At 42.4% G+C, this 23,771-nt stretch overlaps 2 protein-coding genes across 3 annotated transcripts; one reads left to right on the forward strand and one right to left on the reverse strand.

Moving 5' to 3' along the window:
* Positions 1 to 48: 48 nt before the first annotated feature.
* Positions 49 to 6,658, forward strand: trim59 (tripartite motif containing 59). 2 transcript variants are annotated; one of them, XM_068584071.1, is made up of 5 exons: positions 49 to 2,513; positions 3,900 to 4,204; positions 4,302 to 4,523; positions 4,663 to 4,872; positions 5,279 to 6,658. In XM_068584071.1, the coding sequence occupies exons 2-5, from the start codon at positions 3,950 to 3,952 to the stop codon at positions 5,906 to 5,908; spliced, it is 1,317 nt and encodes a 438-aa protein (XP_068440172.1). In that variant the 5' UTR covers positions 49 to 2,513; positions 3,900 to 3,949; the 3' UTR covers positions 5,909 to 6,658. The 2 variants fall into 2 exon arrangements, with proteins under 2 accessions (XP_068440172.1, XP_068440171.1); XM_068584070.1 differs by having other exon boundaries at positions 49 to 4,204.
* A 432-nt stretch (positions 6,659 to 7,090) lies between these two features.
* smc4 (structural maintenance of chromosomes 4) lies at positions 7,091 to 23,600 on the reverse strand. The gene is made up of 24 exons (XM_068585311.1): positions 23,304 to 23,600; positions 21,669 to 21,820; positions 20,500 to 20,690; positions 19,729 to 19,920; positions 18,598 to 18,774; positions 16,488 to 16,652; positions 15,893 to 16,020; positions 15,521 to 15,661; positions 14,781 to 14,931; positions 12,907 to 13,071; positions 12,569 to 12,802; positions 12,296 to 12,481; positions 11,977 to 12,138; positions 11,459 to 11,684; positions 11,280 to 11,356; positions 10,895 to 11,047; positions 10,648 to 10,774; positions 10,300 to 10,489; positions 9,767 to 9,911; positions 9,165 to 9,338; positions 8,391 to 8,573; positions 8,058 to 8,290; positions 7,775 to 7,958; positions 7,091 to 7,360 (listed from the first exon to the last, which is right to left on the reverse strand). Exons 2-24 carry the CDS (start codon positions 21,808 to 21,810, stop codon positions 7,196 to 7,198), a joined length of 3,891 nt encoding a protein of 1,296 aa, XP_068441412.1. The 5' UTR covers positions 21,811 to 21,820; positions 23,304 to 23,600; the 3' UTR covers positions 7,091 to 7,195.
* Between the last annotated feature and the right edge of the window lie 171 nt (positions 23,601 to 23,771).

Here is a 23,771-nt window from a genome sequence, read left to right on the forward strand (position 1 = left end):
TGGATTTCATTTGGCATTCCAGGGGAACCAGCCCAAATGAAGTTTGAGATGGCGAGTGGATGCGAGTGAGAATGAGTGGCTACATGTTGCAAAAAAAGCAAAACATCTACATCGAATGCGTCGAGAGACACGCCGACATAACTGCTGTGTTATTGGAGCTGTCGCCTTCGGAAATCTACTTCAAACGTCAACAAAAAAACTCGATGTCGGCCCAGAGAGAACCATGGACATCCAAAAATAAGAAAACAAGAGATCTTGACATATGACAAAAACCACAAAATGCAGAAAAGAAAATAAGTTAAATTAAAGAACTGAGATGAACCACGAACCATCACAATTCTGCGGTCCTCCGACTCGAGAGGGCGCCACCAATGTGCCCCTCCCCCAATCGGCCACGCTATCAGACATGAGTGTGAATGGACCCATTGTGTATGAATGTCTGGACTCAGTGCTGAGGAGCCAGGTTCATCTCCTCCAACAAGACGCCCCAACGGGGCACCATCCTCTCCCCCTGGTGGGCGGGGCCAGGAGTCTGGCTGTGCGTGTCGCATGTGCAAGAGAGTGGATGGATGAGTCGTTGTGTGCTTGGCCGCGTGCGTGACTGGGAGTGTGCAAGACTGGGTGAGAACGCATGCTGAGACGGGAAAAAAATACAAATACAACATCTGAAGAGAAACAAAATTGCAACAAGCAAAGGTAGCAAAGGTTTCAGGAAACGAAATTCTGCCTTTGAAAGAGAGGCTGATCCGAAAATCCCTGAAAGGAAGAACTTTGGATATGAGAAAAAAAAATCATCATCACAAGGATAATTTTTTTTTTGTTTTGAATTATTAAGTTAGTATTAATTGACACTGGACAATGCTATTGGCAGGTGTGGAGCAGCAGTGCATTGTATTAAGATGCATTTGGTGGCTTTTGGGCTTTTCTTTTTGCCTCCAGTGTGTTCCTTTTTATGATATTTTTTTTTATTTTCAGCTTTTAGTTTTATTGCTTCTGTAAAGGTGATTGACGACGATCATATTCCACCCTCACACCAGAACCCTAACCTACGCACCAGACTGGGGCTTGATGCTGTGAAATTCTGACACCATCACTATAATCAACCAAATGACTTGTTCCCCTTGTGACAGTTCATTACTTTTCATTCAATTCACAGCAAAATAACTGCGTTGCAGTATTGTTGCCATAGCTTTGACTTATCACCAAGGGAGAAGAGAACAATGGCCATTTCACGTAGGATTGTGAATCATAACATTTGCATGTACTAAACTATAGCACAGTTATTTTTTAGGGTATTTTAGTTTCCTTAGGCTGTGGATACAGTGTAATTTTCATTTTAAGTAAAACTGTGCTTAAATGTTACATGTTTCCCCTTCCCTTATCCCTCACTAGTCAGATTTGCTAAATAATCTATGGTTTTGCACATATACTGCAAAGTGAGGCCTGAAGTCTTTCTGAGGGCGTGTTGGTCGGTTTCATAGGTTTTGACCTGCCAACAACCTCTACAATATGCATCACTCAACCACAATCTTTGTTGTCTTTCTAGAGTAATCCAATGATGCTTTTTAGTGATACATGAGAAAATAATTACTTTGTTTCAGGAGCAGCAGTAATGAATCTGCTAATTTATCTCGGCTAGACTAAGAGGGAATTAGCCTCCCTTTTCTCAAGGTCAAAGGGTGTCCCACATGTCAGACTGGAGTTTTCCTAAGTGGGTGCTCCTGAATAATAAATAACCCATGAACAAGTTTGCTGTACCTTTAGTACCTTGCAGTCCTTAGCCCCATACTCCTTTCCTCTTAAACCAGCTAGGTGTACAAGCTTACCCTTTTCCATTTTTTGTGTTAACTTCAAACACTGTAGTAAATGATTACACATTGTGCTCATAAACCTTCTGTTGAACATAGGGGTATTTTTTTTTGCAGCATTCCTTGTAAGCAAACATGTGGTTTCAAATCTAAAATTATGACATGGAAGGTTAAAAAAAAGAAAAAAAAGAAAGTGGTTTGCCCAAAAACCTTTTTGGGAGATAGGCTACAGGATAGGTTGTCTTCGAGAAAATAAATAGTGAAACCCAAACCGAGAGACTGTGTGTGCGTGTGTGGTCTGTTGTGAAGAAGTGGTGTGATTAATCCTTCTGCGTTTATTTCCACTTCAAAAAAAATATTTAAAAAAAAAGGTTCAGCGTGGATTCAAATCCATACGACGCAGCCTGATTGGCCAGTTTATCCGCATGCGCAATACAGGAAATATAAAGATGCATTCGTGACTATCGGAGATGTAGCGGTTAAAATGCAATGACATGAGATACGCACCACAAATGCTGCGGCGCAAGAGTGAAATGTCTTCTTTGAAAGATCTCATTCAAACAACTTAAGTTTGAAAACGTCAGTCATCGCATATTCTGATTTTCTTTCGTCGGTCGGAGTTTACTGAGAGCACTTGAAGGCAGCACGCTGAGGAACAGGAAATGAAGGCTCTGTTTTGAGCAGATACTTTCCTCCGTGCAGACGGTGAGTGTTAAACTCAGGATTTCTCAGTCAAAACGTCTTCCTAGATCGTAAACGAAGCGTCGCTAAGATTAAAATGTACACATGTTAAATTAGAGGTTAAAACATCGCCGACAGGTCGCCGAGACAGCAGCTGTAAAACAGCTGACGTCACTAGTTTGGGAGTGCCGTGGTAGCGCTCGTCCAAATGAACGATGCATAAAAGACAGTTTATCACGTGGACGCTATATATTTGTTAAGCGGGTTGTTTGAGGTGTGTCTGAAATAACGCTCCTAAAAGCCACGTTGAGTTTTGCTGCTTGTGTGAAAGAGAACTGCAGTTAACGGTCTCTAATTTAAATAAACGCATAACTTCACGTTATGAAGAGTTAAACTATGTGAAGTTAAACGGAACCACTAACTAAGTAATTGAATCACAGCAATTAGTCAAAAAAAAAAAATAAAGCTGACGGGTTTAAAATGAACAAATATGTTGCTCAAATGAATGCCTCCATAAAATTATTGAACAGGGTTGCCGGGTTGATACTGGGCCGTTTGGCTGCACACTGTCCGGACCCAGTAAACCCAGTAAAGTGACCCGGTGTGTCGGGCTGCTGCTGCTGGAGGCTCCTGTTGGCTCAGGTTGTAACCCGAGGAGGAAGCTCACACAACACAAGTGATCCTCTAAGAGGGCTGAGCTCTTGTTTTTCAGTACAACATGGTTAGACTTCTGTGAATGAGGCAATCCACACTGTTAATGGAAAAACACTAATTATACACTGGGATGCTTTTTCATGAGATGCACCTGTACGATCTAATGCAACAGTTCTACTTTTATAATGCATTCTTTTGACACCATGTTAAGTATATAATATTTTAGCTTTGGCTTATGGTTTAGTGAGTGTTGAGCTGCATTTGATTATGTTTCTGATATTTAGGTTTTCCCCTAATATATGTAAATATAGGAAGTAATATCAGAAACGTCACAATATAATCCAGTAAAACACTACATTTGACCTTTTAGTAATAGCTATATTGTTTATTTTAAACATTGATCATAATGTTCATCCAAAACTCAACATTCTGAGCTTTGTAAAAGTTTGACAATGTTGTTGTATTAGATGTACATGTGTCCCCATGTTTCACATTGATTAATCTGAGGAATATTTGTACAATTAATCATTTGTCTATAAAATGTCAGAAAATAGGGAAACACAAAGGTATTCTCTTACACGTGAGTGAAAGTTTGAAACCAAACAAATCAACAAATGAAACTATACCTGACCAATTGACTGAACCGATGACATTCTGTCCCGTTAAGTCTTCGTTCAGGTTACATTCACCTGACGGCTGTAGAGTTATTGTGTTTGCTGAACACGCAGCTTTTCATCCATCCCGCTGTCCTGCCAGATCTTCTTCTCCCAAACCCTCGGCCCTGAGCCCGACTTCTAGTCTCCGCCATGGACAACCTGGAGGAGGACTTGACGTGCTCTGTGTGCTACTCGCTGTTTGCCGACCCGCGCGTCCTGCCGTGCTCGCACACCTTCTGTAAGAGCTGCCTGGACAACTTGCTCCAGGTGTCCTCCAACTATTCCATCTGGCGTCCGCTCCGTCTGCCGCTAAAATGCCCTCAGTGCCGCAGCGTGGTGGAGCTGCCCCCGTTGGGCGTAGACTCGCTGCCCACCAACATATCTCTGCGAGACATCGTCGAGAAAGTAGGAGAGAGTCATCCTCACGCTGTCTATCCGTCTAAAATCCTCCTCTCGGTTTATATACGTTGCTGCTTAAGTTTGTGCTCATCTGCCATCTCAGTACCAGAGCGACGGTGAGCCGCGACACCCGTCCTGTCAGGAGCACCACAGGCAGCCTCTGAACATGTACTGCATCCAGGACCGGCAGCTGATCTGTGGGCTGTGTCTGACTGTCGGGCAGCACCAGGGCCATCCCATCGATGACCTTCAGGCGGCATTCATCAGAGAAAAAAAGACCCCGTCGCTGCTGCTGGCCAGCCTCTCTGAGCAGAGATGGGGACAGGTAAGGAATCCTGTCAATGTGAAACTCTGAAAAGCATGAGTGGTGTGTGTTCATGTTTCACTAAATACGTTTATATAAATGCATGTTCCAGAAGAAACAACAGTGCTCCCGTGTTGACCGCCCTGTGTCCTGCTGACAGGTGTGTGAGCTGGGCGAGCAGCTGGAGCAGGAGAAGGTTCGCTGTGAGGGTCTCGTGAGGCAGGACCGACAGGCGGTCAATCAGTTCTTTCAGTCTCTGGAGGTCGTGCTGGCTAGGAAGAGACACGCCTACCTGGAGGCCCTGGATCACGCGGGGTCAGAGGTGTCCCGGGCTTACGACCCTCTCATTCACCGAGTGAAGGCGCTGCAGGTGCGTTTCATTTCACCTCGGATCATAGCAAACCTTGTCGTCGGCACATATTTCGTGACTGTGTCCCGTCCTCGAGTGGATGAACGAGATGGTAATCGCAGGAGACGATATATTTTAATACGTACACTAGATCTCAATCTGTGAACTCATGCTGGTGGTGCACCACTGCTACGCTCGTCCATGTTTGTTTGGTGTTTAGGCGCCTCGGAATTATGAAGCGCCGTTGTTGGGGTCGATAGACTATCACAGGGCCTCAGTGACATCTGCACACACAATCTACAATGAGATTTAAAACGGTTTGAACCGAGAAATGCGGCAAACTTGCTTGTTGAGAAGCAGGAATACGCAAATATTCAATGTTTTAGCTTTTTAAAAAAAAGCCAGATAACCGTCATGTTTCCTGCAGGAGGAGCAGCTGGACCTGGTGTCGCTGGGTTCATCCGTAGAGGAGGAGGACTCGCCGCTGATCTTCCTGGAGCAGGTTCATTTGTTCAGAGAGAGGGTTGAAGAGTTCTTCAAAACGCCGCTGCCCTCGGTGATCAACCTCTCCGTCACCCCGCGGGCAGCGGAGCACCTGCAGCTGCATTGGCCGGCCGTGACCATCGGCCGCCTGGAGGACGCGCCCGTCCCCAAGGTGTGCTGCTGCGCCAGGTGTGGCGGCGTGGAGGCCGGCGCGGGAACTGAAACCGCAGGAAGGGATCCGTCCGACAGCCGGGTGCCAAGCTCGCGATGGGAACCGCGGCCCGCTTTGTCGGCGGCGCTGCTGGCGCTGCTGCTGCTGCTGCTGCTGCTGACGGCGCTCTGGCTCAACCCGGCCGGAGGGGCGTCGCTCGGTTTCTCTCTGCTCTCGCCGTTCATTCAGTCGGTCCACGGCCTGAGCAGTGACGTGATCACATCTGTCTGGGACACGGCTGAATCAGCGTACACGCTGCTGGAGGCCGCTGTAGAAAGATGGAGCTCTCACCTCTCCTCAGCGGCTGGAAACACCTGCCGGCAGCTCGCCGCCTGCTTTTATAAACTGACCAAATTAATTTAGAGGTCGACAAAGTTTTATTTCCACACTCCTGTCGTAAAGGGAAAAATATATAAACCCTTTAAACATCTGCTATTGTCCTGGACATAGAACAAAATGTGTTTTACTAAAAACCGATTGAGAAGAAATAACATAGAAACACCTTTCAATGCCTTAACCATACGGACATTGTGATGTTATGAGGAATTTCTGTTCAAGACGTTTATGTAGCCGTACATATTTTTGTATATTTAATTGTATATTTAGTGTTATGTTCCTGTTTATGATCTATTTTTCTAGGTGATGTTCATACTGCCTAACTAACGAGAATTAATCATATCAAACACTTAGTTTTTTAATCATAGGTTCAGGTTCAGTTAAACAAGGCTCAGTAAATAGGAAATTGGTGCGCAGACTCCTGAGTCACTTTTCCCAGGATGCAGTGGGACATTTCAGTAGCTGTCATGTTGAGTCAGAGAGCTCAGGGCGTCAGCTGCACATGTATCTCCTTACACTCGACTGTGTAAAGAGCAGAATGTGAGCCACAGAGGACTGAGGTCATGTTGCAGTGAAACAGCTGAGTGGCTCCTCGCTGCGCCTTGCAGCCACGCACCTCACCCTACCTGTGACGGCCAATATATAAAATGTATTAACCATACTTCATATGCTACTGCAGGCGTCACATACTGATGAGACATTACAATGACCTGTTTTTCTAAAACCTCTGGTAACTGTATTTTAAATGGATTACAATAAATTGTTTATATGCTTTTAGTTTGTCGTATTCATTCTTTTCAGTGAGTGCTGCAGGAAGGGGTCACGAGACAGTGTTGCTGTGAGCGCAATTAGCCGCTACGTGCTACATTTGTCTTTGCAGTGTTGAATGTGTGGCGTCCATCACCTGACCAGCAGAACATCACCAGAATGTTCATCGTGGACTAAACGTCACTCTTTGTGATGGTGTTGAAGACGTTTTAATCTCAGCCTTCTGTAAGGTGATGAGCTTGTTTCATCACTGGGGTTCTGAAGATGAACATTTTTTTTTTGGGATGTGGCAGCTCACCGTCATGAGATTTAATTACATTCACAGCACAATATGAGTTATAATAATATTGTCAAGGGTTTCCTTCATCAGTTCAGTGACTGAAAAATGTCGATGTGTAGACAGACTCCACAGGTTTGTGTGTTTGTTTTAAGAAAAAGATCTATCAGGAAACTTTTATTGGTTCGGATAGTAAAAAGTACAGTTAGAACAACAGCATTTCAATATAAAAGACTAATATATACATGAACAGACGTTAGCTGTGAGGTCTAAGCGGTGACGGCGCCGTGCTCTTTGAACACGATGGTCTTGGGGTTGATTCCCACGCTCTTGGTGGTGTTGTGAGTTTTGTAGATGCCGATGAGACGATCAGCGATCTCAAACATGTTGTTCCTCAGGGAGATGATGATGAACTGAGCGTTCTTTGTTTGCTCCTGCACAGAGACGAGGGGAAGAACACAACATTACTGATCCGCAAAGAGACTGAGGTTAAAAACCTTTTGAATCAAGTGCAGTGTTGCCTGCTGCCGCAGAGCTGCTGTCAAACCTGAAGAATTAAGTGAATATTTACCCAAAAGCCCACAAACATGAAGGCTAACAGTTAGAGGCTTAGTACTTTGTTCCCAAAAACATGTGCTTTGTCTGGACTCCCCCTTTAATCCAGTGTTACGCAACAGCACAGATTAGCACAAAACTTCTGAGAATTAACAGGCTAAAATGTTTAATTACTTCTTGTTGACTGATATTACACCACCTTCCTAAGAGAGATGTACTTTAGCCTTAAAATAGAGAGATCTTGAGCCCGTAACTTCCCCACAGCTCAATACTCACATAAATATAATACTCACATAAATATAACAGGCCACAATGGAGACGTTCTTGAAGTCGAGAGCAGCGTCTATCTCGTCCATGAAGTAGAGCGGTGTGGGTTTGTAGTGGTGCAGAGCGAACACCAAGGCCAAGGAGCTCAAGGTCTTTTCCCCTCCCGACAGGTTGAAAATCTTTTTCCAGCTCTTCTTTGGAGGACGCACACTGAAGAGTGGGGAGCAGAAAACAAGGACACGAGTTTAAAAAGACGCAAACAGGAATCAACAAACGGGCCTTCGGCCGTTTATGCGTCTCCTCTTTTACCTGAACATGATTCCCTCGGAGAAGGGGTCCAAACTGTCCACGAGCTCTAGCTCTGCGTCGCCACCCAGTGTCAGCATCTGGTAGTTCTCCTTCAGCTTGTTAGTGATCATGTTGAAGCCGGTCATGAACTCGTTGAGGCGCTGCTTGCGCAGGTCCTCGTAGCCGCGTTTGAACTGGTCTCTCTCCGTGGTGATCTCGTCCAGCTGAGCCACACGCTGCAGGTACAGCTCCTCCTGCACACGCACACACACACGTTGGAATTGTTGCTCAAGTTGCTGTGAACTAGAAACACATTATTAGTGTGAGATTCACCAATGAAAATGACGTGCATACCTTCTTCTTGTACTCAGCGATGGCCCCGAGGTTGGGCTTCATCTGGGAACTCTTGGTTTCCAGAGTGATCATCTTGTTGATGATGATGTTGGGATTGGAGATTCCTTCAAGTTCAGCAGCCGTGAGAACAGGAAGTTGCTCGGCTGGCTCTCCCTCGATGCTATGAAGGGACAGCTTAGCGGCCTGAAGGACAGAAACAAAAAACAAGATTTACTCCACAGAACAGCAATGTGGACAGAACGGAAACGCCCAACAGCTTCTTAAATGTAATTTACCCACTGAGGGACTAATAAAGGATTATCTTATCTCTAATACAAAAAAGTCAGTTACATACCTTTATTTCAGGAAAAACTAAAAAAAGACATCTGAAATCTTAAACATTTAACAGTTTTAAAAGAGCACATTTTAATTAAAATGTATAAAGCGCCTCAAAGATAATAAAGTCAAGAGCATGTAACATAGTCAGGCATGACAACACTACTAAAACATGGAGAAATGTGTCCAAACAACTAAAACAAATGAAAGCAGAGGCCTTGAAATGACTCATTTAAATCACATCAGTAGTGAATTGTTCCAAAAATGATTTACACTTTCTGAATTGGGATTGAGAAAGTAATGTGAAGCATTTATTTACTCTGTTGGGGAGCGTCATGTTGCAGATCTCCTCTCAACCGTCACACTTTGGTATCATTACCAATAGAAGCTACAGCCGGAGCTACATACATGAAACCCAAGTCGTTCCTCTCACACACACACACACACACACACACTCGCCTCTTTCTGCCAGTGTTTGATCTTGCTGCTGTGTTCAGAGAGGTTGGTCTCGATGTGTTCGATGCGCAGCCGGACGCTGAGCGACTCCTCCTGCATGTTGTGCTCCTGCTGCTGCAAAACCTTTATCTCCTTCAGCACCTCCTGGTACTGCTGCTGCACCTCAGGGAGCGCGGCCTGGAGGACAGCAAGAGGATTCAGCTCCTTTCATTTAGGTTTTTACTTAAACATGTAGATGTGCCAATTCTACAAAGTCTAACTATCTAAATGTGATCATCTAGAAATGCTGCAGGATTATCAAAGAAGGACAGCAACACTTTGAAAAATGTCAAAAGGAACTGAGAATTTTATCAGTGCGTCTTTCGATTAAAATGGATTAAAATCCTATTTCAACTGTTTAGTGTATTTTTCTTTCCTTTGTATTAAATTTTTAAAAAATCAGCAGCTTTTTCTTTTCTTGAACTACAAAAGTAAAAGCTTATGGTTACATATGTACAGTACACTGCAAACAAACTGTCAGGAATGTCCCTCAGAGACGAAAACTAACACTTTTGGTATAAAATATCACATTTAAAAGTGACATTAATAAAATGAAGCGTGCTGACCTCCGCCTCCTGACAGGCCTTCATGACCTCGCCCGCCTCATCTTCCAGCTTCTTCAGGTGTTCAGTGAGCTCGGCCATCAACTTCTCGTTCTCCTGCTGCTCCCCCTGCACACGACTCACACTCTCTTCACACTTCTTCAAGTTGCTGCAAAAGGAAGAACAGAGAAATATCTGCCTCTGTCTTCATGGACCTCACACTGCGCATCAATACAGCTAAATGCAAATCTATTTCCATCAGAAAGAATTGGAAGAAAATAAAAGGCATCTCAAATGTGTATTTTGTGAAGATGATTACAAAATGTTTTGCTTGAACACTTTACAAAAAAATGGTTATATATTATATTACTGTACTTAAAAATTATGTGCACCCCAACATCATAGATATTTCCATGTTCATACATGTATAGTTCTCCGGCTGATGGGCCCTCCTCTCTGGGAGTTCATTGCTTTAAGGTAAGAGCTGTTTCCCTCCAGAGGGAGTGAGTGAACAACGCAATCCTGTTACTAAGAGCTTAAACATGCATTTTGCTCACCGGTCAGCCGTCTTTATGGCTACTTTGGCCTTGGTGATGGTGGAGGAGCAGTCATCCAGCTCTTTGTTGACCTTGTCCAGCTTGTCCTGCTGAGCCTTTAGCTTGTGGCTATTGATGTCTACGATCAGGTTGTGCAGCCGCTTCACCTCGTTCTCCACCTTTCCAGCCCGACTGGACGCTGCGTCATAGTCTGAACGAGGAAGACGGGGTTAATAAGAGGAGAGAATCACAAGACTCATGTTGGACATTCAACGTAAACTCATTCAATTCCATGAAGTGACCAAAAATGAACTTATTCACAAATACATAACAATGTGTGTGTGACAGAAGACAGGGGGCCCGCCCGACCTTTCTTGAAGGCGTCCAGGCTCTTTTCCTTCTGCTTCTGTTGGGCCTTGTCTGGCGCAGCAGCCAGCACGTTGGCCTCAAGTTCTTTCATCTGAATTTTTAAGTGAGCCTCCTGGTCAGCGAGACTCTGCAGGAAGGGAAGACGGGAAAGCGTTTTATCACTAAACAGTACGGCGTAATCTTAAGATCACCAAATGAACGAGACAGAAACACCGTGAATGAAAAGGAAGATGTGTATTCGCCGTACCGTCATGCTGTTGGCGTATTTTTCCAGGGTGTTCTTCATGTCTCTGAGCTGCGGCCGCAGCCGCTGCACATTCTCTTCCAGCTGCAACCGTTTCTCTTGGCAGTCCTGCAGCGTCGACACTTTCTCATTCAGCTTGCTCTCCATACGGTCGATCTGCAGAAAACACAGTATGCAAACTTGTTAGGTTAAAGTTTAAGAAGTCCTATTTAATTCCAGCATTTCCTGGTATAAATATGGCATGGCCATTTGGCCATTTCTGCAAAGCAGGCAAAGATGTACGAATGAAGCAATCACTCTGAACACAATCTGTTACTGAGAAGTTAGAATCTAAGAAAAGTTGTGGAAAAAGTTAGGACCAATGTTCTTCTCTCAGACGCAAACTGACCTCCTCCTGGGAGACCTCAGCACCAATCAAGGAGCCCATCCTGCCCTTCATCGCTCTTCCTCCTCCAGTCATGGTTCCTGGGGAGCACAATCAGAAGAATCAGACTTGTAAAAACAGAATGTAGTATCTTTACTGCGAGCCATCAGAAACAAAAGGATCCTCCAGGTACAGGTACTCACCAGCCATCTCAATGATCTGTCCCTTCAGGGTGACCACTCTCCAGCGCTTGTCTTTTTGGAAGGCCATCCGTGTGGCCTGCTCCATGTCCTGGGCCACCAGCGTGTCCCTTAAGGCAAAGTAGAAAGCTGGTCGCACGCTCTCATCCTTCACACGCACCATGTCAAAGAGACGAGGGCTGTTCTCGGGAGTGCGGATGGGAGCCATGTCTCTCTCCCACACCTTCATCTGAAAACAGGAAGCGAGGAGGTATGAGACGGCCCAGCAAGAGGAGGATATTATTATTGAAGGAAACCTGAACAGCGATACGGTTTAAAGATTACTAGATGTACATCTTTGAAAATGCCAGCAACAAAATACAACAAGTTTTCTAAATAACAAAGACACCGAACTAAAGAAAAGTCCTTTGACCAGTCACTGAAGTCGGTACTAGAGCGTCACATCAATGATGTTTAAACCAACCAATGCATAAGGGACACAGTCCTCCGTTTCCTCTCTACACATTCTGAAGGATCTTTACCTTGTCGAGACCAATGAAGGTGGCGAACCCAATGTTTTGCTCTTTGAGGAACATGACACATTTCTGGGCTGTGTCAATGGTATCCACTACAATGTTGTCCAGGGCGCCACAACTAGAGGAAATGGCCACATCGTACTTCTCATCAATAGCTCCAAGGTCTCCCTATATGCACAAAACAAATTAGAAGACTTCTGCTTTTTATTCCAGACCTTGAATACTTAAAGATGAAATGAAATACATGTGCACACCAAAGCTAGATGACCATACATTATGCTGGTGCTGTGTAATCTTGTAAATGAATTTCACAACAGCGTTTTACCAATCTTCCAAAGATGCCGGGGATTCTGCCGCTCTTCTTCTGCTGCATGAGGGCATCCAGGACCCGTCCTCGACTGCGGTTGGAGGACAGAGAGCTCTTGGCTTCGTCCACCTTCTGCCTCATTTCCCTTACCACTTCCCTCGTCTCATTGTCCGTCTTCATCAGCTGCTCCAGTAGTCCTTCATCCTGAGAGGAAAAAGAAAGGAGCCATTTACTACATCCACTGTGTCCAATAGTCAACGGATAGACAACAAGGTTGATGCTGGGTTTTACCTTTTTGAGCTCCTTTTCACTTTGGGGTATTTTGACCTCTAAGTCCTTGATGGCTGCACGGCGCTCACGCAGCGTGTCAGAGGTCGTCTGAAGTGTCTGCTTGGCCGTGTTGAGCTGCGTCACAGCTGTGTTGTGGCGGCTAAGGTAGATGTCCAGTTCCGACTGAGCCAAATCCATACGAGACCGGGTCTCATTCACAGCCTTACTGAGCTCCATCAGCTCTTTCTCTTTGGTCTGGAGAGCACAACAAGAGGAGAGGTCAAGTTGGAAGACGAAGGCGAGATGTCTAAAGTTAAACAAAGCATGCAACAAACTAACACTGAGACGTATACACGCACCTCTTTGTCCTGTTGCAAACCGCTGGTCTCTTCCTTGAGACTCTCCATCACCACCTCAAGCTTCTTTTCCTCCTTCACCTTCTGCTTCTCTAGCTCTTCCTTGCAAGCGGTTGCCTCAGAGATGGCCTTTTCACTGCTGGCTGGTATACCGCGCACTTCCTCCAGCTGAAAGATGAGCAGGAGAACATACAACAGATGAGATGCGTTCGACTCTAGAGTCTAAGAAACAGTGGCCACACCTGACGTAAGGACATAATTCATCAACACACACCCGGTTAATAGCTCTTAAACCTTATAAATCACATAATGGGCTTAAGGGGTCAGTAAAGACTTTATTAGAAAACAAGAGGTATGAAGTAGACTGGATATGCTTTTGGCCAGTGCGAAAACATACAACAGAAATCTATAAACACCGATTCAGAAATGAGAAAGTGCTGGTTGAGACGGGCCCAACAGTCTGCCACTTGGCAGGACTGAACCGAGGCGAGGAGTGTGGTGTATGTGTGTGTGTGTGTGTCTCGTTGTGTGTGTGTGTGTGTGTAGTCTATGTTTGGTAGGGTTAACTGTGGGTGAAATGTGAATGTGGCTGCTGGGAGTGTTACACAAGCCAGACCATAGTTGACTACCACACAGCAGAACACGGCTCCCCAGAGGCCTGCCTCTCTGCCCGGCTCCCCCTCTGACCACCACGTCTCCAGAGCACATTGGAGGTGGAGCAGATGGAGTTTGAAAGCAGAAAGGGAGAAGAGAAGCTATACCTGCAGTTACGAGGGAACTCCTAACTCTCCGTTTGTGTGCAAGTTAGAGAAACATTAGTCCAAGAAACAGGAACTCCATTAATGAACGAGAGCACGAGTGAGTTGTCAGCAGACATACACCAACAATAAACTTGTGTTACTTCACAGCCCCCTAGTGGCGCCTCGAGGGCAGAGAGCTCTTCCTGCTATGAACTTTATGAATACTTTTTATTAATCCAGAATTGGATATTACTTTGCCCGAAGTAATAAGAACTTTAAGGTCTCATGTGCACACTTTTGCAGCGGAGACAGCATCACGTCCAAGACATTAAAAGGTAGTATCAATATTCACTTCTGTTGTTTTAATATGAAAGTTTAACATCAGAAAAATGTTAGCTCAATTTCTTCTTGAACTATAAGTCTTCCAGAAGTCAGGCCTTTTGTGTAATATCTTTACACAATCTATTTATTTATTTATTTATTTATTTATTTATTTATTTATTTATATATATATATATATATATATATATATATATATATATATATATATATATATATATATATATATATATATATATATATATATATATATATATATATACACATACACACACACACACACTGAAATGTATCACTGTAGAATCCATGTTTATTATCTAAAACACACAACACAAACTGTACTGTTGTGCTTTCAACAGTATAACATGGACCTGTGAAATGAGGGTCGCTTTAGGAAAATGATAGAAAAACTGTAAGAAACCGTAAAAAAGTTAAATTGTCTTGTTGGATTCAGAAATATATTAAGCTTTCTGTAAAGCCGTGACTAACCCCAGAACAACAACGCGTGTGTTTTCTATACACAGCGGAAGTTGTATTTTTAGCGCCCATGTTTCTCTCTTGGTCAGGGGACAAAATAAACAGTTACTCTGGAGTGTCTTGCTTTAGTTCAACCTGTATTTGTTAAGGGATATGCATTGTAAATTATGGGGAAACTGCGCTCTCTTGACAGATTATGTGACTGTGAACACTGTGATACTGTCCAAGTAAAATAATGACAACTCCTGCAGAAGAGCAAAACGCCAGCTTCTTGAAGTAATCTGTGTGTAACACTGGACCACAATGTAAAGGCCAACACACCTTTTCTCTGTCCTTTTCCAGCTGCTTCTGCAGTTTCTTGCTCTTGCTCTTGGAGTGCTTAATCTTCTCACGCACTTCAACGTCCTGCAGGTCGAGCTGGGTGAACTTCTCCTTCTGGGCCTCAATGTACTTGTTGAGCTTATTTTGTTTCCTAGCGAAGAAGGAGCAGCGTTTTTACTAAGTGCACTCACATCAATCATGGAAAACATTACATTAAGTGAGAGAACACCAACGATATGCTAAACAAGGTATATGTAACAAATCATAATAATCCCCATTTCAGTAATATAACAGATAGGATAATCCTTTATTAGTCTCTCAGTGGGGAAATTACAGGATTACAGCAGCATTGCTCACAGTAATAAGTAATAAAAGAAAAGAAACAAGTAATAAACAAAATAAAATAAACAGTGAACTAGTCACAGTTTTGCCAGTCTAATTTAAACTCTCCATGGTCTAAAGGCCAACACGATAGTGAGTTGTGGCATCTAGAACAACATTTTGCAACGTGAGAACACTTTTCTATACTTCATGCAACCGTTTGTGGATTAATCACATTTTAGGACTCAAAGTACAGATGCTTGTGTACTTTTTTAAACCTGAACTGTATTTCCAGGGCAAGAAGAAGTCAGGCACTGACAACAACCACAACATTATTAAATTCGTAGAAAAGTTAGTAACCATCTCAGCATGTTACATTGGTTAGTGGAGTGGAGGAAGAAGACAGAAAACAGCCTTACTTCTCCACATTTTTGATCTCTTGGTTCATTTTCTCTGTCTCTTGTGATATCTTCGTGGTTTTCTCAGTAAGTTCCTTGGTGTCCTCCAAGATCTTCTGCTTCTCCTGCTCTTTATCTTCAACACGCTTCTGCAGATCCTGACTAAAAAGAGATATGAGTGGTTAAACGTAATAGTTTCAAAATAAAAGTTCACACACAAAGCCATTGGCACCAAATGGCTGACACCAAAGAGGGGTCACGCTGCCCTTGGGCGGTTTCACAATTGCACAAAATTGGCATTCATTCAATATTTGTCCTATGCTATTGTTAGGTTAGGTCTACATTGAAATGCAATGACATTATATTATCGTTTGACTTGTTTTGTGCACTTACACATAATACTGGCAGAGCTGACTCTTGTGTTTGAAGATGTCATTTTCCAGAGTGAGAAACTCCACAGCTTTGTTCTTTTCTCCCTCCAACGCATTCTTCTCCTTCTCCACGAGCTTTACTCTGTTTAGCTAGTGCAGGGAACATCACAGTACTTAATATCAGATGATAAACCATTGGCAGAAATTTGAAACATAAATTCTATGCATTTGTTTTTTTGTACTTCAGTCATTCTGGTGCCACGTAATGTATCCTGATAAAAACTACAATATAATTCATTTGTTTCTAATCGCTCAGGTATCGCATTACTTATAATGTAAAAAAAATGTTTGAAGAGAAATGTATCAATGTTGTCAAAGTTAATATGTGCGTACAATAAGTCTTTTGTGAAAATCAACAACCTTTTTTTAACTATAAAAATGTCTTATTTATTTTTATTTCATGTGCATCAAATGCTTACACACACACACACACACACACACACGCCTCTTTAAACTGTAACCTTTACTGTATACTTCATACAGCAAAGTCAGGACACAACAAGACAAGTTAGTTTGCTTCGGAGTGTGTGAGCAGATAATGCGTGAGTGTGTGTCACCTTCTCGCCCCTCTGCTCGTTGAGTAGCTCAATGCGGCGCGCCAGGATTAGGATCGGCTCCTTGAGGCGGCAGGAGCCAATGATGTCCTCCAGGTACTCCAGCATGCCCTCGTCATGCTCCGTCTGGCCTTTAGGCTTCATCATCGCAATCTGCTCCACCTCGCCCTACGTACAGGCCAGAGCAACACACACGGAAAAACATTGAGCTAAAAGTTAGAATAAAACACTCTAACAATTACGTTAATAAAATAAAAAAAGCCCTAAATACTTACTTTTCAGATATTTAGTCAATTCAATTAATATCTCGAAACTCTCACACACACACACACACACACACACACACACACACACACACACACACACACACACACACACACACACACACACACACACACACACACACACACACACACACACACACTAAAACAACCCGGATGCGCGTTAAGTTAAAAACAAGTCTAAATTTAAAAAAAAAACAACATAAAATTAAAATCTGATGATTGGGTGAATTGTTTGATCACTCACATTTGAAATGCTTCTGACACTTAGAAGTATTAATGTTGTAACAACACATAACTTCAATCACTGACTACCCATAACAACTTGCATTAAATACCACAATTATAACTCGCATATCACACATATAGTGATTTAAAAACTAATCATTACATTAGCATTACAATGTTGACTTTGTAGCTACACCTGGGTGGAAATTACAAATAATATAAATACTATTGTCTTAATGTTGAAGACAACTTACCATTAAAATGTTATTTGTCTGGACATGTGTTATTTTTTTCTTTTGGTAAGCTAAGTCAGGGTAACAATATCTTTACAGAATAAGTTTCATGTTAAACACATTAACTGCAGATAAATAAAAATCTAAGGCCTAAATTATGCTTCCTTTGTATGTAGGAGGAAAACGGCAGCTCACATATTACTTTTGACTATGAAAGAGAAGGGCGGGCAGTGGAGGTACAGGAGCTCACACGACATCCTCTGTTTGACCAGTGCACAAAACAGCCAACAATCCCTGAGCCAGAGGCCTGGAGAAGTGACCTTGGAGAAAAGTTAAAGCCTCTTCCCAGACTCATCAGGCAGCCATGTCATAGACAGAGAGCTGAAAATCATGAAGACCATTGAGAATACACACACGCACGCACGAACACACACGCACACACACGCACGAACACACACACACACACACACACACACACACACGCGCGCACACGCGCACGAACACGAACACACACACGCGCACACGCACACCCTTAACCACAAAACCAGTGGTGGGTAGAAACTAAGTGTTAACCCAAAACTACCACACTGTTAAAATAATAGAATTTTTAAAAAAGGAACAAAGCTCTGACCTGTGTCATTAACTCATGATCCTCAAGTGAATCAGTAATAATAATAATGGTTAGGATACACATGTAATGCAATCAGAAGGGATACAAAGTAAAACACATACATACATACATACATACTGTTTTAAACAATATTTAAAAAAAATTAAACATATATAGGAATGCATTACATTCACCATGGAGGTAAACAAAAAGAAAAATATTAAACCAACAATAAAGCCATGGTAATGGAGGGGTTTGATCCAGCCACACTGAAGCAGCACTGCTAATATTGGAGTCTATGCTCACACGCCAATATTTACGTGCTGCTAAAGCGTGGCAGGTACATGCGACGGGAAGTCCAGCCTGTCCCCACTGAAGGGTCAACCCCATCAAAGAGCCCCCACTAAAAACAACTACAGCAACGCGCATCCGGGTCCATGCGCGAGTAAAATTGCATTTTTTCCTTAAAATTCTAAAGCAGCAAATAATGGTTCGCACCTTTCCACATTGTTTCAAACCATGATGCGCTGCTATAGCAGTCTAAGGGGCTGGCAGAGGGAACCTCCTCTCCTCTACAGAGCAACAGGTTACTCCCACAGACAGGCATGGCTTTAAGGTCGCCATGTTACATTTAACCCAAAGAGAACAAAGGGCAGGAAATATATGACAGAACGAGATGCTGACAGCCAGGATTAAAATATATATATATAAATAAAAATAAAAATTATTTCGAAGTTATATCAAACATTAATATAAAATACCTGTAAGATCAAAAATCTGTTGTGGTCGAGGTCAATGCCATGGCTTCGGAGTAAAGCCCCAACTTCTTTGAATGTGGCTTTTTTGCCATTGACATAGTAGGCTGCAGAATTGTCTTTGTTGGCAGTCCTGGAAACATAAAACTTGCTGTTTGGGATGACTTCGTAGTCATCTCCGTCCTGGCTCGGGTGGGGGGGGAGGGGCAGAAGACACAGAGCAGCATAAGTTCAGGAGAAACTACCAGCTCGACACATCAAATGAAAATACTCATAATACATACATAATAATGACAAATCCACTGAGAGTGCTTAGAAAAAAACACTGCAAAATAACCACAATTAAGAAGAAGCCGTGTTTAAAAAGCACAAAACAGATCTAGGTCAGCTACACCAGCATGTAAATATACCATATCAATATTCTAGTGTTTTCCATCATGTTACATTTACAAACTTTGAACATGTTAGATATGAGATTTCAAAATGCATTGCAAAAAGGTAGGTTATTTGTCTTAAAATGTATTAATTATAAAACCAGTCTAATATTCTGAGTTGTGTACACCACATATTACAAAATATTTGTAAGTTTCGGAAATCCTGGAATTATGCCATTAGTTCAACAACTTGATTTAAATTTAGTGTAAACTACTGGACCAAACAGAAAGACCCCCTGTGGCAGATCAAATACAGAAACATGTTTAACCCCAATTCTTAACACAACAGTCAGTTGTCAAATTAATTTGTGATCTAATGAAAAAAAAAATTGTCTCTTGATACAAAAGCCCTTTTTATTGATTTTTCAGTTAAACCAAGAAGGTAGAACCTAGTCCCTAAATAACATTTAAAAATTGTTTAAAAATAGATAGATCCATTCTAGCACATTATGAATTGACTATGTGTGGGTGTAAGTTGTAACTTTCATGACTGCTTTGACTGTGTTAAGACACTGATGTGATCATTCTTTAGCAATATCATCCGATGACCAGAGGAAAAAAATATATTTAAAATTCAAGAAAAATATCTATCTACTAGAAAATATTTTGAATCTCTCATTTGAAATAGGCTATGCATGTATCAATTCAGGAGAGGTCAGCGTGAATGCAGTGTGTATCATAAGAGAGAGAAATATATATATACCTTATCAACAATTTTTTGAAAATGCACCTCCACAGTACAGCTTTGCACATCCTTATGTTTATCAGAGCTATGAATCAGCACTGAGAGCTTTTTTGATCTGATCTTTTGAGCTCTGTATCCAAACACAAAGAGCATTGAATCTATCACATTGGACTTCCCACTGCCATTCGGACCAATGATGCATGAAAAGCGCTGAGAGAAAGGTGAGAGAAGATAAAAAAAAAAGAAAAGTTAATCAATTATGTAAAAATATACTGCATCCACAAACAAATACTGTGACAACATTACATGCTGTACATTAACATGTATGTGTAGTGAATTGTGATAGTCAATGTAGTGTGGGTGTACTTAAGATTTCCTTTATTATACTTATATTTGCAGAGCAATTAGGAGTGCAGAAAAACTTGAAAAGACAAAGGTAAAGAAAAGTCATAATTTATGGTAAATGTCAGCACATCACCAGATTACTACCTCTTTCTTGATACACCCACTAAATCAAAATGGAGTTGTGTGTCTTTTTCCACTTTAAAATATATATATATTTTTAAACTTCAATACATGCTCTAATAGTATGATTAATTGTTATAATGTTGTACTGTGTATGTCTACCACGTTGCAAGGCAACATACACATTTGCTTAATATGACATTAAAGACAAAAACAATCAAATTAAGAAAACACTACAACTGAGGGGAAACCTGTAAGCTCCTTACTACACATTACCAGCATTTCCCACACAGGGTTGATATGTGTAACCATGTGTGGTCGTACCTTGTGAAAAGGCCCCAGGATCTGCTCGCCTGCATACGATTTAAAATTGCGATTAACTAAATGTGTTATCATCAGGCGAGGAGCGCCCGGTTCATTAGTCATCGCTGGGGGCGGGGGTGGAGGGATGCTACCGAGGATCTCCTCCAAACTGCGATTATCAACCGCCTCGGCAGCTTCCCCGCGAGACGGATCTGTGGCACAGAGGAAGAAAGTAGAAGAAGAAAAGTACAACTTTAATTCCTCTGTGCGAGTCGTTTCAGGTGGGGGACAGTGCTGCGTGGGGGAGGGGCGGAGGAGGAGAAACAAAACAAACAAACAGCAGCCAAACAACGACTCCCAAGAAACTTGACAGGCATTCTGTTTCTTTGTTCTGAAAACAAGAACCCGAAAGAGACCGTGGCCGCTGGAGAACACACATTATTATACAAACGCGCTCCACGACACGCGTTTATACGAGTGGATGCGCTGCTCTCAGCCCCCCACACACAGATAATACAGAAGTGCACATTTCGATCATCAACGTCACATTTTCACTCATTCTTCACTGTATCCAAAAACGCAGTCAGGGGAAAAACTAATATTGTGTTGTGATTGCAATGTATAACGTTGAACCGATTATGTTGCCATCACACCAAGCCACAACGACCTGTCCAAAATCTATTGTGCTCCATAAGCATAAACACGCTAAGGGGTCGATGTTTGGAGGTCTAATGCTCGCAGCCAACACACACATGAAGCATTTTAACGCATTATGCACAATGGAAACATAACTTGATGCCAATGTGCATCTTGAGCGTCGCAAACTAAAAATCACATTTTATAAAGTTATGAGAATAACACCAAACTTCCTTCTGATCTAGCTACTCCATAAAACACTTCATTATCGAAATAAATTACCTCCTTTGCTGAGAAGATCCGGTGAAGAAGTACACTCGACGACAACAAAATCATCTCAAAAAATCATAAGAAATATATTGATGACTGACACTTTAGGAACTAAGAAAAAAAATAATTAAAAAACAGCCATTGTAACTCCGTGTTTTAAGTAAAGGGGAGGGGGAAACGCTTAACAGCAGTGGCAACTGGCTACTACGACAATACACGCCAAGCCATTGAGTGAGCACAACTTATTTAGATTCACAGACACCAAAACAGCCTTTGTTACTTGCCAGTTGTCGGCGGTGCCTCCTCTTGGCCGTTGGAGCTGGCTGCTGGAGGGGGTACATCCAGCTCGTCTCCGGAGTCATCCCGGGGCTGCGACCCTTTCCCTCTTGGCTTGGCGGTTGAGCTCTTTGCAGTTTTAGATGGCATGATTTGAAATCTTAAAGGGTCATTGGAGGGAGGGGGGGGGGGGAGAAGTAATATCCATGAGTGTTTTTTTGTGTGTCTGTCAATCTCCCAACTCCACTTTTAGTCGGTCACACGCAGCTACTGTTGTCAGGCTCTAATTATTACCAGCCAGATCCAACACTGACGCCCATCAAACTCTTAGACGCTATATTTATTCGGAACCATTTTTTTTTGTGGATTTAAAAAAAATTAAAAATAAACAATGGATAAAGTGACATGACTAACACTGTTTGAGTTTGTGACTTGACCAAATGTAGTTTGTTTCCAAAATGTCCAAAGGGATCTTGGCCTGATCATATTAAACGAGATGGAAGCGTTAAGGCTGACAATCTGCGTGACGATTGAAGTAAATTAGTTGCTCTTCCAAACCCGAACAGCAGTAAAAACGAATGGCCTCCACCTGTGACACAATTGTTTTAGCAACGTTATATCCGTCAGAGTCGCACGCTTAATGACCCTTGCAGTGATGGGGAGAACACAAAATAAGGTTCATGTCACGCGAGCTACACATGCAAATAGATAAATGATCGGAGTCTAAGATATATGTGGTGTTATCACCAAACAGACGCGACTAATCGGGCTCTCTAGTCGGTGGGAAACGGATCGATGTCATGAACTGACACCGATATTAACTAGAATCCACACGACGTGTGTGTGTGTGTGTGTGGGGGGGGGGGGGATTAGACAGGGCAGTCGAACTCGCTAATTAACGTGGAAATACATTAAAACAACACATGGAGTCGACCTTAACGTTACGGTATCGTTTCACTCATGAATACTAACGGTTAACTGCTTTATAAATAACGTTGAACGTAAGTCTAATACATAAGGACCGCAGTAACACTACCGGAGCTTGGCCACCGGATAAAAACACGTAACGTGGGCGAACGCGTGCCACGTTACTGGATTTTCTTCTTCTTCAGTTTGCTCATGTTAACGTTAACTAACGGACATCAATCACCACGGCAACGCTAAAGCCACGGTTGACGCGCAATCGTCTGTAACGTTAATGCAACACTGCCGTCAACTGGACTCAGAAGGCGTAATTTGAATGGAAAGGGGCGCTTAACAGCATTTTCTCAACTAACGTTGCCCAAGAAAAAGTTGTTGACGTTATCCAAACAAAGGCATTCAAGCTCTTTTTTGTGTGCAACGTTTTGCATCACTAACATAAGCCAACACAAGCATCCGAGAAGTGAAGTATTACTTTTAGGGGTGTGTCTACGAAAAAACATATTTTGCTAAAAAAAGAAAGAATATTAAGACAAAAAGCATCGCGCTAATTTCGTTCTACAATAACGACGGTCGGTGCGTGTTTCGACGTTTCATGTAGTCAAAACGATTTAACGTGTTGTTACTATTACATCTAGTGTGGAACTAACGTTGTGCATTTCAGCAAATAGACGGAACCCAATCACTAACTTACTCAGATCTAAAATGTTTTTTCAATGTACCTTCCACAATATAGGCAGTCTGTTGAGAGTCGTTCGTTATGACCCAATTCGCGATTTCGGGAAAAAAAACAACTATTCGTTAATCCAAGATTTGGCGAATATAATCCACAAAATTCAGCCCCGTGTGATTCCGCGTCGCTCTCTTGGTTGAAAACTCCAACTTGTAAATGGCGCCTAAACTGTGCTGTCGAACCATATTCGTTACAAACTGACGCAAGGCACCATGGAACGTTCAAAGGGCAGGGGAAAAAAACACAAAATTCAAAAAAGGGGACGAAGCCAACTCCGCCTTGCTCCAAACAAACAATAATCATATGACACACATACTCAAACGAAGAAACGCAAAAGCAACAATATATCTTGACAATATTATATTATTTAAGCATATTGTCAGATTCAAAGCATAATATTTATATGTGTTCAAACTGTTTCCTGGTTCCAGTAGAACGAAGTCCCGACCGGAGGGAT

Source organism: Clinocottus analis, unplaced genomic scaffold (assembly GCF_023055335.1).
Source record: "Clinocottus analis isolate CAN_PGR_092001 unplaced genomic scaffold, fCliAna1.0.p SCAF_2, whole genome shotgun sequence".
In the NCBI taxonomy this organism is placed as follows: domain Eukaryota; kingdom Metazoa; phylum Chordata; class Actinopteri; order Perciformes; family Cottidae; genus Clinocottus; species Clinocottus analis.